This window comes from Entelurus aequoreus, linkage group LG11 (genome assembly GCF_033978785.1).
Source record: "Entelurus aequoreus isolate RoL-2023_Sb linkage group LG11, RoL_Eaeq_v1.1, whole genome shotgun sequence".
Taxonomy (NCBI): domain Eukaryota; kingdom Metazoa; phylum Chordata; class Actinopteri; order Syngnathiformes; family Syngnathidae; genus Entelurus; species Entelurus aequoreus.
Genome location: NC_084741.1, coordinates 75,370,737 through 75,387,632, shown reverse-complemented (window position 1 = coordinate 75,387,632; position 16,896 = coordinate 75,370,737). Strand labels below are relative to the sequence as shown.

The window sequence follows — 16,896 nt, the reverse complement described above, 5'->3', positions numbered from 1 at the left end:
CATAGTTTGTTTAAGTTTTCAAGTCACATGTGTTTTCAGCACCTTGTTTTGTTTCTGTTGCCATGACGGCAGATTGTGATCACCTGCCTCTGGTTAGCGTTTGGGACGCGCACCTGTTGCCCAAGCGCTAATCAGAGGGCTATTTAGTCTTCGCCCGGGCGGCACTCTGCCTGGCTGCCTAATTTGCTTTCACGCAACAGCTAACGACCACTTTGTTTCCTGCTAGCTCTCATGCTATGTTATTTTGCTTACTAGCTCCCACGCTAGTCGTTTTTGTTTTTTCCTGTCTGAGTTTAGTTCCTGAATAAATAATTTTTCCTACCTGCAAGCTGTGTCCGAGCCCGTCTGCATCCTTGGGAGAACACTTCGCACCACGATGCGACCCGGTCGTTACAGTAGGCAGCCAGCAAGAAGAAGTTCTCTCGCAGCGAGCATGATGGCGGAGATGGACGAAGGTGCGTGGGAGGTGTTGCGAGCGATGGAGGCGGAGACGCTTCGCTATTCCCCCTCGGAGCGCCAGGACCTGATCTGGGGTCCTAACGGAAAGTTGGTCCCAATCCACTCCGTTTGGCCCGAGGACATCGCCACACCTCCGCACCACCGGACGCGTCAGCGAAGACGGAAGCCGCCCAAGAGGTCTTCACTTCGCTGCAAAGACGCGCCACTCCCACAGACTCCTCCACCACTACACAGTAAGCAACATTCAGCCCAAGATTCCCCTCCTCAGATGTTTGGCAACCCTATCGACCACTTTGCCAAACATTTCACCGATTGGGCTGTCAGTCAGCTGGTGACCCACACGGATGACGTCATCCCGCCCACTGTGGATGACGTCAGAGACGAAGAATTTTTTAAAAATTCTTCTGCTCCTTTTTGTCAGCCACCTCCTAAGGACTTTAATTCTAAGATAAAACATTATCAGGACATTTTTGTGAAATGTAAATCTAGTCAGTCCCGGTCACCTGACTTTCTAGCTCCACCCCCAGTGACTATTGCTCCGCCCACTGCACATATTTTTTCCCCCTGTGTTCCCACCCAGTCTCAAGTGGGGAGTAAGAAAAGACATTTTGGACAATTTAGAGGAGAGGATTCTGCCCTCCCCCGGACCTCCCTCCACCCACCCTTGAAGACGGTTCCAATCCGCAAGGAGCGCGTCTGGGATCCGCTTTTTGAGGGGGGGGGGCTAGTACTGGGAGCTGTGCGAGTGGGGTGGCACAACGGCGTGCTAAGCCGCAACCTCCTGCTCGGCCACCGCCACCTGTCCTTCGGCGGGCTAAGCCACAACCTCCTGCCCGGCCGCCACCACCGGTTTTTCGGCCTGCTAAGCCACAACCGCCAGCTAGGCCACCTGCACCTCGGCTGGTTCCCACACCAGTACCTGCACCTCGGCTGGTTCCCACACCAGTACCTGCACCTCGGCTGGTTCCCACACCAGTACCTGCACCTCGGCTGGTTCCCACACCAGTACCTGCTCCACGGCTGGTCCCCGCACCAGTACCTGCACCACGACTGGTTCTCGCACCAGTACCTGCACCACGACTGGTTCTCGCACCAGTACCTGCACCACGACTGGTTCTCGCACCAGTACCTGCACCACGACTGGTTCTCGCACCAGTACCTGCACCACGGCTGGTTCTCGCACCAGCACCTGTACCACGACTGGTTCTCGCACCAGCACCGGCTGCCACGACAGCGACTCCGGCTGCCACGACAGCGACTCCGGCTGCCACGACAGCGACTCCTGCTGCCACGACAGCGACTCCTGCTGCCACGACAGCGACTCCTGCTGCCGCGACAGCGACTCCTGCTGCCGCGACAGCGACTCCTGCTGCCGCGACAGCGACTCCTGCTGCCGCGACAGCGACTCCGGCTGCCGCGACAGCGACTCCGGCTGCCGCGACAGCGACTCCTGCTGCCGCTACAGCGGCGACTCCTGCTGCCACGACAGCGGATCATAGTTTGTTTAAGTTTTCAAGTCACATGTGTTTTCAGCACCTTGTTTTGTTTCTGTTGTCATGACGGCAGATTGTGATCACCTGCCTCTGGTTAGCGTTTTGGACGCGCACCTGTTGCCCAAGCGCTAATCAGAGGGCTATTTAGTCTTCGCCCGGGCGGCACTCTGCCTGGCTGCCTAATTTGCTTTCACGCAACAGCTAACGACCACTTTGTTTCCTGCTAGCTCTCATGCTATGTTATTTTGCTTACTAGCTCCCACGCTAGTCGTTTTTGTTTTTTCCTGTCTGAGTTTAGTTCCTGAATAAATAATTTTTCCTACCTGCAAGCTGTGTCCGAGCCCGTCTGCATCCTTGGGAGAACACTTCGCACCACGATGCGACCCGGTCGTTACATTATTAGTGTTAATAAATAAATTATGTATTTAAATTCACGCCTTGCCCGCGCCAATTTTCCTTTGCCTTCCGGAGAAGCAAACCCCAAGAATCAAGTCATGACATCCTCTGCTTAAAAGACCTAACCTCGATCCTGACCTCATGGTAAACTACCGGCCGGTGTCTCACCTTCCCTTTATCTCGAAAATCCTTGATAAAATTGTTGCACAATGAACACTTAGCGTCTAACAATCCCTGTGAACCCTTTCAGTCCGATATCAGGGCAAATCACTCTAAGGAGACAGCCCTCGCAACAATGACTAATGATCTATTGCTAACTATGGATGCTGATGTGTCATCCATGTCTTAGCGCTGCTTTCGATACCGTCGATCATAACATTCTATTAGAACTAATAGAACTAGTTGTCTTGAAAGCACTTTTATTAGGGTTACTGCAGAGCATCTCAAAAACTAAATTCACAGCAAGACCCATATATTTCACACGATCCTGACATTTTAGCTGAAATTCAGCTCTTTTTTCAAATGTTGACAAATATATGGCTAAAATGGTCACATGAAGAAACAAACTAGTTGTATTCGATATTGTGTATAATTACACTGAGTGTACACAATTGCCGTCTTGGCCACTGTCACGTTTAAATACCTTAAAAACAGTTATAAATCGAGAAGGTGTATATATATATATATATATATATATATATATATATATATATATATATAGTCAAGGTTTCTGGGGTTTGTCCGTTATACAGTGCTAAATACCGGGGTAGAGTGGAATATACGTTAGGTCATGAAAAAACACAGAGGCTATTTCATCCCTACAAGCCTGCAAAACAGGCTTGTAGGGATGAAATAGCCTCTGTGTTTTTTCCTGAACTAACGTATATGTATATATATATATCTGCTCTTTTGGGTTGTCAAGTTGTGCAATTAATATCAGAACAGTGTGCCGAGGACATCGATTATAATGCACTGTATCTTGATTATTAAATAGTGGACAAGCTCGACGATGGTGTACTACAAAAGTAGTGGTAGAGTAAGTACTGTCTTTAATAGTAACAGTAATTCAGTACAGTATGAGTCATTTGAAAGTATTTAATAGTACTACTAGTGTTGCGTAGATGTCCTGATGATTAGCCTGCAGACGGCGCGTCCAGTTGGTTGTATTTTTACCGGAGAAAATGGAGTCACAGGGTTTTAAAACGTGTCTTGTTGTCTACTGTTGCAAAGGTGCAGTGCGTCCATTTGTCTGCAAGACATATTGTATTGAGGTGTGTAACAATACAGTCTTGGTTTCCCAGGTGAAAAAACAAAACAATATGCCTTATAGAGACAGTAGTTCTGATTGGATCCCTCCATGATTTATTCCCTGCCGCTCTTCCACATGCTACTGTGATTGGAAAGATTCCTAACTTGTCCCACCCACTAAAGACGAAATTTGATTGGATTTCCTCTCCGTGAACATTTTTGTCACATTTTTGACTAAATTGTCAGTTAATTTCATCATTGTTTTAGTCAACATGTATTTGTTTTGATAGTTATTGTCCTATTTTAGTCAGGGGGGAAAATAGGTCGTTGACGGTAACTAAGACAGAAATGTTTAGTCAACAAAATTAGCACCAAAGTCAGCTGGGATAGGCTCCAGCTCAGCCGTGAACAGGAAATAAAGGAAAGTGTTGTTCCGTGTCCTTCATCTGAGCCAGCTTTGCATCCAAGACACCAAGCCTGGTTTTGTGTCTCTAGACATTGCGCTGGCGCCGTTGTCTCTCTTCATCTCCTCCCTCTTTCTCTCCCGCTCCGCCTGCTGCTCTAGTTGGCGCTGTCGGGCAGCCTTCTCGGCGCGCTCCGTCTCCCGCGCCAAGCTGAAGTGCACCATCTGCATCTGGAGCATGGGTGCGATCAGGTTGAAGTCGTCCACCATCTTATTGAGCTTGACCAGGTCCTCCTCGGCGCGGGCACGCAGCTCCTCCCACCTGCCGCGCTCCGTCTGGTTCATGGGTTCTCCCAGCCGGGCCCTCCCCTCCAATAAAGCGCTACGGATGTGAGCGGCGGCCTCGCGGATGTCTCGCTGCGTGACCACCCAGGCTGGCTGGTAGCCGTTGTCGATGAGGATGCGATTAAGGTTGTGTGTCATGGGGTCAGCGTAGGGGTTGTGCTCAAACTTATTGAGAGGCTTTCCAACGCCGCTCAGGTTGCGGAAGTCCCCTCGCGCCATGGACTCCTGGATCAGGTCCTCCACAAGGCGCTCCACTGCTTGGGTGATCTTTATCTTCTTGCTGCGCTGACGCATGTCCCGCTTCACCAGCGCCCCCTCCGCAGCTGCCGCCCTCTCGTGTTCCCTCTGCCGGTAGTCTAGGACCTGCTCGGAAGCTCGATCTACACGGAACTGCCGGTACTGGCGTTCGCGTTGACTGGGAGTGCCCGAGCCCACACCCTCGTAGCTGAGGTAGTGCCTATGCTGGGGAGCCACAATCTTGGACTCGTCCTCTTCCTCCTCGTCTACGTCCTTCGCCGCATGCCGACACCGTGCCTCGCTCCGGTGTGCCAGAACGGAGCGGTAGGCCTCCTCGACCCGGGCGAAAAGGACCGCATCGGCGGTGGAAGCGCCAGAATCCGGGTGGTAAAGCTTGGCCAGGCGCAGGTAGGACTCCTTGACGCGGGCGTCACCGATCGGCTCGTCCTCGGGCAGTTGCAGCAGGCGGTAGTTCTCTCGCAGGCTGCTGCTGATCTGGGGTCTGCTGCTGGACGCCCGGAGCCACCAGGAACAACCAGAGCGCAGCAGCAGGAAAGGTCCATGACAGGAGGAGCAGCAGGAGACCAGTAGATGGCAAGTGAAGCTCATTTCTCTCTCCACTCCTGTAATGAGAGCAAGAACAGAACAATCACAATCTGGATGGTTTTGGTCAAAACGAAAGAGACAAAATGGTTAATTGCTTCTTGTTATATAATTTTGTTAAATATTTATATTGTCTAGATCAAGGGTCCCCAAACTATGGCTCGCGGGCCGGATTTGGCCCGTGGGAATTAGGTCCCGACGTTGAGCAACTCAAACCAACGTTTCTGCTTTAGTGGATTCTGCCTTGGATTTTATAGCCAAATTCTTCTAATTGCTCCAAATGCAAAACTCATGCAAAAATCAAAAAGCTTACAAACTATTAGCTAACTCCCTTTATCTGAATAGCCATTTGTGATTTATAGCATGAAATAACAAATATCTTGCAGGCATTTGTTGTTTATGTTTCAAAATGATTCAACAATTCAATGTCAAAATACAAACAGTAAAAATAATGAACTAAATGTCAGCCAGCTACTGTCTTGTTCTAAAACACCAATGAAAATGAAATAGACAGGCTATACTGTAGCAAAAGTCATCATATGTCTGCCACAATCATGTGTGTTCTTAAATGTGTATTCCACGTCTTCCATTTCGAGATTTTGATTTGTGCTTGAACGGTAAACAACTAAAATGAATGATTTGAGTATTGTTTTATCCAGACGAATACATCTGTCTAAATGTGGCCAAATTGACGCATTGTGGGTTTCCTGGACGTCGTCTACATCGCTAAAAGAAAAGTCTAAGGAAGAGAATCCCTCTGCCATTTTCCACTAGTTGTTTTAATATATAAATCGCCCGCTTGAATATTCCCTCTGTCATGTCTGTTCATGTTTTTGTTTTGGCCATGTGTTTGTTTTTTGGACTCTTTTTAGTACCTGGTTGCACTTCCTTGTTTGTTTCCATAGCAACTTATTAGTTTTCACCTGTCCTGTCACGCACCTGTTTATAGCAACTCACTAGTTTTCACCTGTCCTGTCACGCACCTGTTTCACGTTTTGAGTCACGCACCTGTTTTCACCAATCATGTCACTGTTATTTAAAGCCTGTCTTTTTCTGTTGGTCTTCCTGGCGACATCACCTTCTCCACACATTTATGCTCTGCTCATGTTATCATCGTTTTTCTATAGTCCATGCTGATCTTCTCATGCCAAGTAAGTTTTTGTTTAATAGTTTTTGTGCCCTTGTGCAAGTCTTTTGTTTTGTCATAGTCAAGTTTTTACCTCCGCTGTGAGCGCTTTTTGTTTGTAACTTTTTTTGAGTTAAAATATTAAACATGTCCTCACCTGCACGCCACGTATGGTCCAATTCATTTGCACCACGGGAGAACAAACCACGCCATAGCCCAAGTCGTGACACCCTCTTCTCTTTTCCGACTCTCTCACTGTCATTTGGGATGTGCGTGTCTGTTTTGATTTCCCTTCCTGGTTCGAAGACCCGCCCTACCTTGCCTCTGATTGGCCTGTCCATAATGTTTTTCCCTAATCTTAACCAATCGTGAATCATCATAGTAAACAAACCAACCAATCGTGGATTTTCTTATACGTAAACCAACCAATCATCATTGATGTTTCCCGTATATTTTGTCCCCTGCCCGTGGAGTTGCTTCGCTACGTAGCTTAGATTTTTAAGTTCATCGTTTTTAATGGAAAACTGTAGTTTTTACCACTGAACTGAACTGGATTATCATAAACCGTACTCATTACCGGAAAACCGTAGTTGTTGGCAGGTATGGCAAAGAGACGGATCAAGATTTTACACACATTGTAGGTCGGAATTAAAAAATATATATTTTTACAGAGATAAAAAAGACGGATTTCCGACTATAGACGGAAAAATGACATGCCTGTAGAATGCAAAAAAACCCAACCTTTTGTCTTCTTGTTTCCCAAAAGGATTGTGAACGATAGGCAAAACTCCAATAAAGTGCGGTTCCCCTTTAAAGTTCACTTTCTGTAATGCTTTGAATTACACAGAAATATTTACACTTGAGAAAGAATATCTGCAATGTTTTTTAATACATTTTCTCTGCAGAAAAAAAAATGGTCTTCTAGGTTCAAACTCTGTATTGACGTTCTACACTGTTAAGCTCAAATACTGAATCAGGACAATACATATTCACTAGGGATGTCCGATAATGGCTTTTTGCCGATATCCGATATTGTCCAACTCTTTAATTACCGATACCGATATCAACCGATATATGCAGTCGTGGAATTAACACATTATTATGCCTAATTTGGACAACCAGGTATGGTGAAGATAAGGTACTTTTTTAAAAAATTAGTAAAATAAGATAAATAAATTAAAAACATTTTCTTGAATAAAAAAGAAAGTACAACAATATAAAAACAGTTACATAGAAACTAGTAATGAATGAAAATTAGTAAAATTAACGGTTAAAGGTTAGTACTATTAGTGGACCAGCAGCACGCACAATCATGTGTGCTTACGGACTGTATCCCTTGCAGACTGTATTGATATATATTGATATATAATGTAGGAACCAGAATATTAATAACAGAAAGAAACAACCCTTTTGTGTGAATGAGTGTAAATGGGGGAGGGAGGTTTTTTGGGTTGGTGCACTAATTGTAAGTGTATCTAGTGTTTTTTATGTTGATTTAATTAAAAAAAACAAAACAAAAAAAACCCCGATACCGATAATAAAAAAAACGATACCGATAATTTCCGATATTACATTTTAACGCATATATCGGCCGATAATATCGGCAGGCCGATATTATCGGACATCTCTAATATTCACAGAGTATTTTTGACACTATTTCACTTTATAGACATTTCTCTAACACAGGGGTGTCAAACTCATTTTAGTTCAGGGGCCGCATGGAGGAAAATATGTGCACACGCGGGACGGACTATTAAAATCATGGCATTCAAACTAAAAAAAAATAAAGACAACTTCAGATTGTTTTCTTTGTCTTACTCATTGCCAAAAATAGAACAAACACATTCTGAAAATATTACAATAAAAATATAGAAAAAAATACAGGCAGCGGTAAAGTTTAGATCCATCCATCCATTTTCTACCGCTTGTCCCTTTTGGGGTCGCGGGGGTTGCTGGAGCCTATCTCAGCTGCATTCGGGCGGAAGGCGGGGTACACCCTGGACAAGTCGCCACCTCATCGCAGGGCGAACACAGATAAACATTCACACTCACATTCACACACTAGGGCCAATTTAGTGTTGCCAATCAACCTATCCCCAGGTGCATGTCTTTGGATCCTTGAAGGAAAAAAGAAAGTGAATGACCGTTTATAACTGAATACATTTACATATGCATAAAAGTGTGATTTCTTTTGCATTATAATTTTTTAAATATTAATTCAAGTTAAATAAATTTATGACAACCTATTTCCAAAACACAGTATAGAATGTGAGATATAACAGGATAATGCATACATTTCTGATTTGTTTTCAAAACGGTTACAAAAAAGTGGGACACAAACAAATTTACTCTGGGACCCTATTTTTAAGACTCGATTGAAAATTGCTAGCGTAAACACTGATGGAGTATTGGTGCGTGCAAAACAGCAGCAGGCGGCTGTGGCCTGCGGGCCCGTTCTAATACTAATCAAATATCCATAGATAATTCATTTGCGGGCCAGATCTGGCCCACGGGCCTTGACTTTGACACCCCTGCTCTAACAGGAGAGGCAGCTCTGTTAATTCGTTTCATTAGTTATATCGGAACTGTGCATGAGAGTTTCATGCAATTTGAACATGTTTAACTACAAACGTTTGTATATCACATGAATTTGGCATTTTATGCGTGTGATAAATACATAATTGTTTTCTGTATGATTCATTAAAAAATAATCATTAGCACCTATTTGTCGACATCAAGGGTGTCAAACGTACAGCCCGCGGGCCTGAGCAGGTTTTATCCGGCCTGCGGGATGAGTTTGCGAAGTATAAAACTGAGCTGAAATTTTTTAATGAAAGAAATCGCTGTTCTAAATGTTTCCACTAGATGTCGCAATAGCAATTCTTTGTATCTTTGTAGATTATGCTACATATGCTACATACAAAACACATGATGTTAGTGCACCAGTCGAGGAAAATGAACAAAGTACATAAATAACATCCTGTAATTTGATTTTGATATACTTTTTTTTATCATGATAGATTGAAAATTAACACCAATGAGTTGACTGATGAACATTATCACATAATTTATTCAGAAAGCATAAATAACGACAAATAAATATAGAATACTATTGACCGCAACATGTAAGTGTAACAAAACCCCAACAACATTATGATTTGTACATTTTCAGCATGTGCTTGTTCTATTTTTAAACAAAGAAAACAATCTGAAGTTGTCTTTATTTTTAAGTTATCGTGCCGTGATTTTACCAGTCCGGCCCACTTGGAAGTAGATTTTTCTCCATGTGGCCCACAATCTAAAAATTAGTTTGACACCTTTGGTCTACATATAGAAGAAGGCCCTTTCCTTTGTTTTTTGAATTACTGATTGTTCCCCTCTGTACTCTCCACCTCAATATAGTCTGAATTCGCCCCTGATAATAATTGTGTAACCTATTTTTATGGGCTTGCCTCTTTGTGATGTTAAGTTCCTGTTATAAGCTGTTATACAGTATATGCCTTGGACTCTTATTTTGAAGGCGCTAAGAGCGGAAGTGGTGACACGTTGTAGTGGAGCAGAGGTTTTGAAAAGAAAAGGAAATAAAGTGGTCCTCGTGTAAAACACGGAGGCTCCAGTTTTACACGAGGACCACTTTATTTCCTTTTCTTTTCAAAACCTCCGCTCCACTACAACGTGTCACCACTTCCGCTCTTAGCGCCTTCAAAATAAGAGTTCAAGGCATATACTGTATAACAGCTTATAACAGGAACTTAACATCACAAAGAGGCAAGCCCATAAAAATAGTATACAATTGCATTATTATTTCTTATAATATTATGATAAACACGTTGTTCGTTTTAGTTAGAGTTGATACTATGGCGTTACATTAGTACCAAAAATCCAAGCGCGTAAAAACTGTTATCGTGCGCTGATAACAGTTTTTACGCGCTTGGATTTTTGGTACTAATGTGACGCCATATGATACAGTCTCTGCAAATGCATTAATCTAACTAATACGATCATTGCAAGTGTAGGCTAGACTGTCAAGGTGTAGCTAATAAAGTGGCCCACGCGTGCAGATGGGTGAAAAACAAAACTAAAAACAACATTTTGCGGTAACTAGAATATATAAAATCATGTTTTCATAGCCGCATTTCTCTTCACTGACCACCAAAAAGTAGAATTTAAAATGCTGCTCATTTTAGTTCCCTTCCGTGACGTCATAAAATGCCCGACTGTCAGCCTTCCTGACGGGCCAGCAACTCGCTAGCTAGCGGCCGAAAGACTTCCGTTCAGGAAATACAGCGCTTAACACGCATTTTTAAGACATGACACCAACATTAAGATACCAACATAGCAGACTGTGAAAAGACATTTAACGACAAACAATGGCCGAATATCGGGTCACCTGCTTGGGTTGTTTTGACGCTTCTTCTTCTTTCACTTCATTGGCAGAGCAAAACTACAACACCCAGTGGACGGAAGTGTATACTGCAGTTCACCAGACTCAGTCCACTGGGGCTACGACACCTAGTGGATGGAAGGGTACACTGCAGTCCACGACAACGGCCACAACATGCATAGGGCAGATTCTATTAATTATTTTTAATTTTCCAATTGAAAAAGGAATGTACATACACATTGAACGTCATGACAGGATGAAAATAATATGATGTGAAGTTATTTAATTAATCAGGAATCTTTCGGGGTTTTTAGCTAGGTGGCACCCTGCACGTCCCTGAACTTTTGGTGGAAAAGGGCCTATTGGTATCTACGACAATAAAAGGAACTATTTTTTTAGTATAAGCGGCAGTATAAATAAGCATTAATCACTGAGAGCTAGCGTATGTAGCTATTTGGGCTGCTACTACTGCATCGCTTCTGAGTTGGTGAAAGTTAATTCTAGATTATAAATCATGCGTCTCACCTGGATAGTAGAAGGTTATGGACATAAATCGACAAGTTGGTCAACTTTAAAATTCAACTTAGACCCGGAAGACATTGAGAAGAAGACCTGACAATCGTCTGCTCCCAGCATTTTTTACCTGAGGATTATGATGATAATCTAAACGGGGAACGCAGGTCTTGTGCTGAAAGATATAAACATCCCAGTGAGAGCAGACATTGAACAGTAAGTGTTTGTTTTATTATGTTGATAGTTTGTATATCTTGTTTAGCACTTGATGTCCTAACAATCCCTCTCCATCTTGGAACCCTTAAAAATCACGTTATATTTTATAAATTATGTTTTGTCTTAAAAGTTTATGAGCTAATTTTCTATTTTGAAAGAACACTTCTGTTTACTTGTGTCTTAAATAGAAGGCAATCAACCAACTGTTCCTATTTTAAAATTATAATTATGTAAAAGTAGTGAAACAATTTAAAGGCCTACTGAAATGACATTTTTTTATTTAAATGGGGATAGCAGATCCATTCTATGTGTCATACTTGATCATTTCGCGATATTGCCATATTTTTGCTGAAAGGATTTAGTATAGAACAACAACGATAAAGTTCCCAACTTTTGGTCGCTGATAAAAAAAAGCCGGAAGTAGCGTGACGTCACAGGAGGTAGGATTCCTCACAATTCCCCATTGTTTACAATGGAACGAGAGAGATTCGGACCGAGAAAGCGACGATTACCCCATTAATTTGAGCTAGGATGAAATATTCGTGGATGAGGAACGTTAGAGTGAAGAACTAGAGATGTGGGTGTATGCAGGGTGTATCTTTTTTTGCTCTGACCGTAACTTAGGTACAAGGTCTCACACTCTCCTTTTTCTATTGTGGATCACGGATTTGTATTTTAAACCACCTCGGATACTATATCCTCTTGAAAATGAGAGTCGAGAACGCGAAATGGACATTCACAGTGACTTTTATCTCCACGATAATACATCAGCGAAGCTCTTTAGCTACTGAGCTAGCATGATAGCATCTGGCTCCAATGCAGATAGAAACAAAATAAATAAATCCCTGACTGGAAGGATAGACAGAAGATCAACGATACTATTAAACCATGGACATGTAACTACACGGTTAATAATTCTCAGCCTGGCAAAGCTTTACAATGCTGTTGCTAACGACGCTGAAGCTAACTTAGCAACCGGACCTCACAGAGCTATGATAAAAACATTAGCGCTCCACCTACACCAGCCAGCCCTCATCTGCTCATCAACACCCGTGCTCACCTGCGTTCCAGTGATCGACGGCGCGACGAAGCACTTCACCCGATCATCCGTGCGGTTGGCGGCTAGCGGCGGCTAGCATCGGCTAGCGCGTCTGCTATCCAAGTAAGTACTTCTTGTTGTGTTGTTACAGCCAGCCGCTAATACACCGATCCCACCTACAACTTTCTTCTTTGCAATGTCCATTGTTCATTAAACAAATTGCAAAAGATTCACCAACACAGATGTCCAGAATACTGTGGAATTTTCGATGAAAACAGAGCAGTTTGTATGGTGACACATTGGGTACGAATACTTCCGTTTCCGTTGTGACGTCACGTGCATACGCATCATACATAGACGTTTCCAACCGGAAGTTTAGCGGGAAATTTAAAATTGCACTTTATAAGTTAACCCGGCCGTATTGGCATGTGTTGCAATGTTAAGATTTCATCATTGATATATAAACTATCAGACTGTGTGGTCGGTAGTAGTGGGTTTCAGTAGGCCTTTAAACATTATTTTTTAACCCCATACAATTAGCTATAAAACTAATGAACATATTTAAATACTATTTGTATTTGACTACTAATAGTCACAGAACTTGTAGTGACGACTATGACTGGTTTCTTTTAAAATACACCAATGGTGCAACTGGACACATCCTCAGTGATGTAACCTAAGATCACAGGGGGTTTCGGGTCTTTCAACAAACAGACCCCCCTCCTCTAGGCGACCCAGCTAGGGTTGATCAGGCCCCAGCCTGTGTCCAGGTAGCGCTACTGCCCTACATGCCACGCCTCTCCCCTCCTGATCCACAGCCACCTTGATGCCACTTCTGCTGCATCTGTGGCTAACTTCATAGCCTTTGCTGGCTGGCCCCTGTGATGCCAAGCATTCTGTAGGTCGCGCAGAGGGATTTGCCAACAAACCCTCGACATCCCACTTCAACGGGCCGGCACATCGCTCGCCACCCATTGCTCCGACACTCCTCCACAAGCTGAGAGTACTTTGCGCTTTTCCTCTCATTGGCCTCCTCCATACGGTCCTCCCAAGGCACTGTGAGCTCCAGGAGGATTACCTGCTTGGAGGCCACTGAGGTAAGCACAATATCTGGCTTTAGTGTTGTTTTGAAAACCACTTCAGGGAACTTCAACTGCTTGCCCAGATCAACTGACAGCTCCCAGTCGCGTGCTGTTGCCAACAGACCAGAAGAGGTGTTCCGGGCACCCGGTGTTGACTTCTCCCCAGTTCTGATGAAAGCGGTGCTCTTCACTGGGCGGAGGCTCTTGCTGTGACTGACTCCCCTGCAGATTGTATCGGCTATGGCCTTCAGGACCTGGTCATGTCGCCAGCGGTACCGCCCTTCACCCAGGGCTTTTGGACAACAGCTTAGGATGTGCTCCAAGGTTCCTCTCCTCTGGCAGAGGGGGCACGCTGGTGTCTCCACCTTCCCCCAGGTGAATAAATAAATAAATGGGTTATACTTGTATAGCGCTTTTCTACCTTCAAGGTACTCAAAGTGCTTTGACAGTATTTCCACATTCACCCATTCACACACACATTCACACACTGATGGAGGGAGCTGCCATGCAAGGCGCTAACCAGCACCCATCAGGAGCAAGGGTGAAGTGTCTTGCCCAAGGACACAACGGACATGACTAGGATGGTAGAAGGTGGGGATTGAACCCCAGTAACCAGCAACCCTCCGATTGCTGGCACGGCCACTCTACCAACTTCGGTGAAGAGGTTGGATGGACTTGGCAGCACGTCGTAGACCGCCTGAATCAATGGTTTAATATGGATTAGCAATCACTTCAGGGTGTCGGGTCAGGACAGCAATTATTCGTTCAGGTGAGTGCAGGAGAAATAATATATTGTCCAAGTCCAGATTTGCAGGTTCAATTGTATATTGAAGACATGCATGAGTTGTTCTTTTGTGTGTGTGTGTGGTTTCCTTACAAAACAAATACACTCATTATAAATCAACTAAAGTGACCACAATGCAATAAAATATAGGCACAAGCCTGCAACAGGGCTGTTAAATATACATCACTTAGCTGTGTACACACAGTTTATATAAATGTACAGAATTTGAACATCCCAGCCCTGAGTAATGTAATGATTAATATATAAATAGCATCACAACAATAATTCTAAATTGTAAATTGGGGCTAACAAACATGTCCAATGCTATAAACAGGCCCCAATCAGGGTATGATATTCAGCTAGCAGTACAGCCATTAGACTACAATAAAACTGACAAAATGAGTTACAATACAGTTTTAAGCACACAAGAAGTGATATTAAAGTGTCTATAAAGTGACTCACTTTGTATTGACGCATACTGCCAATTAAACAATTGACATCGAAGTTCACGTAACTTTCAGAGCTTGCTGATGTAATGATGCGTTAAATGCCCCCTCCAATGTCGTAAAAGTGATTCTTCTTCTTCTTTTGATTTTTATGGCGGTTGGCAAGCAACCTTGTGGTGTGCATTACCGCCACCTACTGTAATGGAGTGTGGACCGAGGTGGATCCCTACTTTATATTCTTTTATTTAACCCAGTGTTTTTAAAAAATGTGTATATTGCTTTATATCCTATGTGTTCTGAGTGCAATCCTAATATATCTTCCACTGATAACCTAATATTCTCTTTCGCTAACTTACTTTCCAGTATTTCCCTTTCTCTATTATATTTCCTACAATGTATTAAAACATGTCCTACACTTTCTATCTGTTGGCAAGAATCACACAGTCCTGTAGTATGTTTTGTTAAATGTTGTGTTTTGATTGCGCCCTTATTCATTGCATTACGGTACCTATTCTGTTGTGCTTTGTGTTCTATATAATGTTTACGGTACGTACACAGGATGTGACGTCATTACGCTCTCATTGTGAGACGCGCCATTTTTTTCTACTCCAGACGGGAGGATGGAAACAAACTGAGCAGCCGCTACTTGTAATAAATATGTCATTAGACTAAAGATTAAGAGTATTACTTTATTTTCCGATACGTGTGGACACTGTGCACTGAATAACATGTCAAGTTATGGGCCCAGGCAGAGTTGGAGGAAGTTTAACGTGACGGATTAACACGGAGCTTCTGTGGACAACTTGGAGATAAAGTGAGTAAAGCTCGGAAGAAGTTTTTTGCGACGCAATACGCGAGATGGCTAACAGAATGGCGACACCAGCCCCGCAACTTCTTTTTGATGGATCAGATGAAAGATATGACCTGTGGGAAACAAGATTTTTAGGTCATCTACACATTCTAAAATTAAAAGTGGCGATCCTGAATGCGCCATCTGGCAATGAAGAAGGACAAGGTGAACATAGGAGGAAGAATACTGACTGTTATGCTGAACTGATCAAACTCATTGATGATAAAAGCTTATCCTTAATAAGACACGAGGCTGCAGATGATAGCAGACAAGCCCTGAAAATACTGAGAGAACACTACTACCGGAAAAAGTAAGCCGAGGATCATCAATCTGTACACATCACTCACCAAGCTACACATGGGAGAAGGTGAGAATGCTACAGACTACATTATAAGAGCAGAGAACATTATCATGGCCCTAAAAGACGCTGGTGAAACCATGAGTGACGGACTAAATGTAGCCATGGTGATAAATGGGCTACCAGAATCCTTCAGCCCCTAGCAGTCCAAATAACACAAAATGAAGATACAGTTACATTTGCAGACTTTAAAAGGAGACTAAGAGTTTATGAAGAGAGCGAGAAAATGAAGAAGACAGAATCTACAGACAATGTGATGAAGACCCATGTAAAACAGGGCAGAGGTCCACCAAGGGCACAAGCTGGCAATAGAAAAGATGAAGATGCCAACGTGACGTGCTACAGATGTGGAATAAAGGGGCACAGAGCAAGAAAGTGTTCCAGAAAAGTATGGTGTGGATACTGCAAGAGTAATACACACGAAGAGTCGCTGTGCAAGAAAAAGGGGGAACGAGATGGCGCGAGAAAGGTCGCGGAGGAATGAGACAGCGACCGAGAGGACCATTTCTTCAAGGCAAACGACGCAAGGAATGAGAGACCACCAGGCAACGTGAAGATGAAAGGCATTATGGTTGACGGAGGAGCAACATCACATATTGTGAATGACATAGAAAAGTTTAAAAGCTTCAATGACACGTTTCAACCTGACTCATTCAGTGGAGCTAGCAGACGGAACCAAATGCAGTGGAATAGCACAGAGAAGAGGAACAGCGACCATCTGTCTGCAGGACAGCGCTGGACGACAGCACAGAGCACAACTGAGGGATGCTCTGTACATACCCACATATCCACATGACATTTACAAATTTTCCGTGGCGCGTGCCACAAATGGAGGAGCAACGATCACCTTCGAGAAAGGGGACAATCGCATGGTCACAAGGGACGGTAGCAGGTTTGACATACACGAAAGTGGT

General features: G+C 43.7%; 1 protein-coding gene across 3 annotated transcripts; it reads right to left on the bottom strand.

The window, feature by feature from the left end:
* Positions 1 to 3,222: 3,222 nt before the first annotated feature.
* LOC133660795 (dnaJ homolog subfamily C member 28-like) lies at positions 3,223 to 14,883 on the bottom strand. Of its 3 annotated transcripts, none has more exons than XM_062064379.1 (2): positions 14,791 to 14,883; positions 3,223 to 5,204 (listed from the first exon to the last, which is right to left on the bottom strand). In XM_062064379.1, exon 2 carries the CDS (start codon positions 5,188 to 5,190, stop codon positions 4,039 to 4,041), a length of 1,152 nt encoding a protein of 383 aa, XP_061920363.1. In that variant the 5' UTR covers positions 5,191 to 5,204; positions 14,791 to 14,883; the 3' UTR covers positions 3,223 to 4,038. The 3 variants fall into 3 exon arrangements, with proteins under 3 accessions (XP_061920363.1, XP_061920362.1, XP_061920364.1); XM_062064378.1 differs by lacking the exon at positions 14,791 to 14,883 and adding an exon at positions 10,701 to 10,823; XM_062064380.1 differs by lacking the exon at positions 14,791 to 14,883 and adding an exon at positions 6,468 to 6,548.
* Positions 14,884 to 16,896: the final 2,013 nt, after the last annotated feature.

Bases quoted from the DNA above. Each gene is read 5' to 3' on its own strand.
- LOC133660795 (XM_062064379.1), bottom strand. From the start codon at position 5,190: ATGAGCTTCACTTGCCATCTACTGGTCTCCTGCTGCTCCTCCTGTCAT.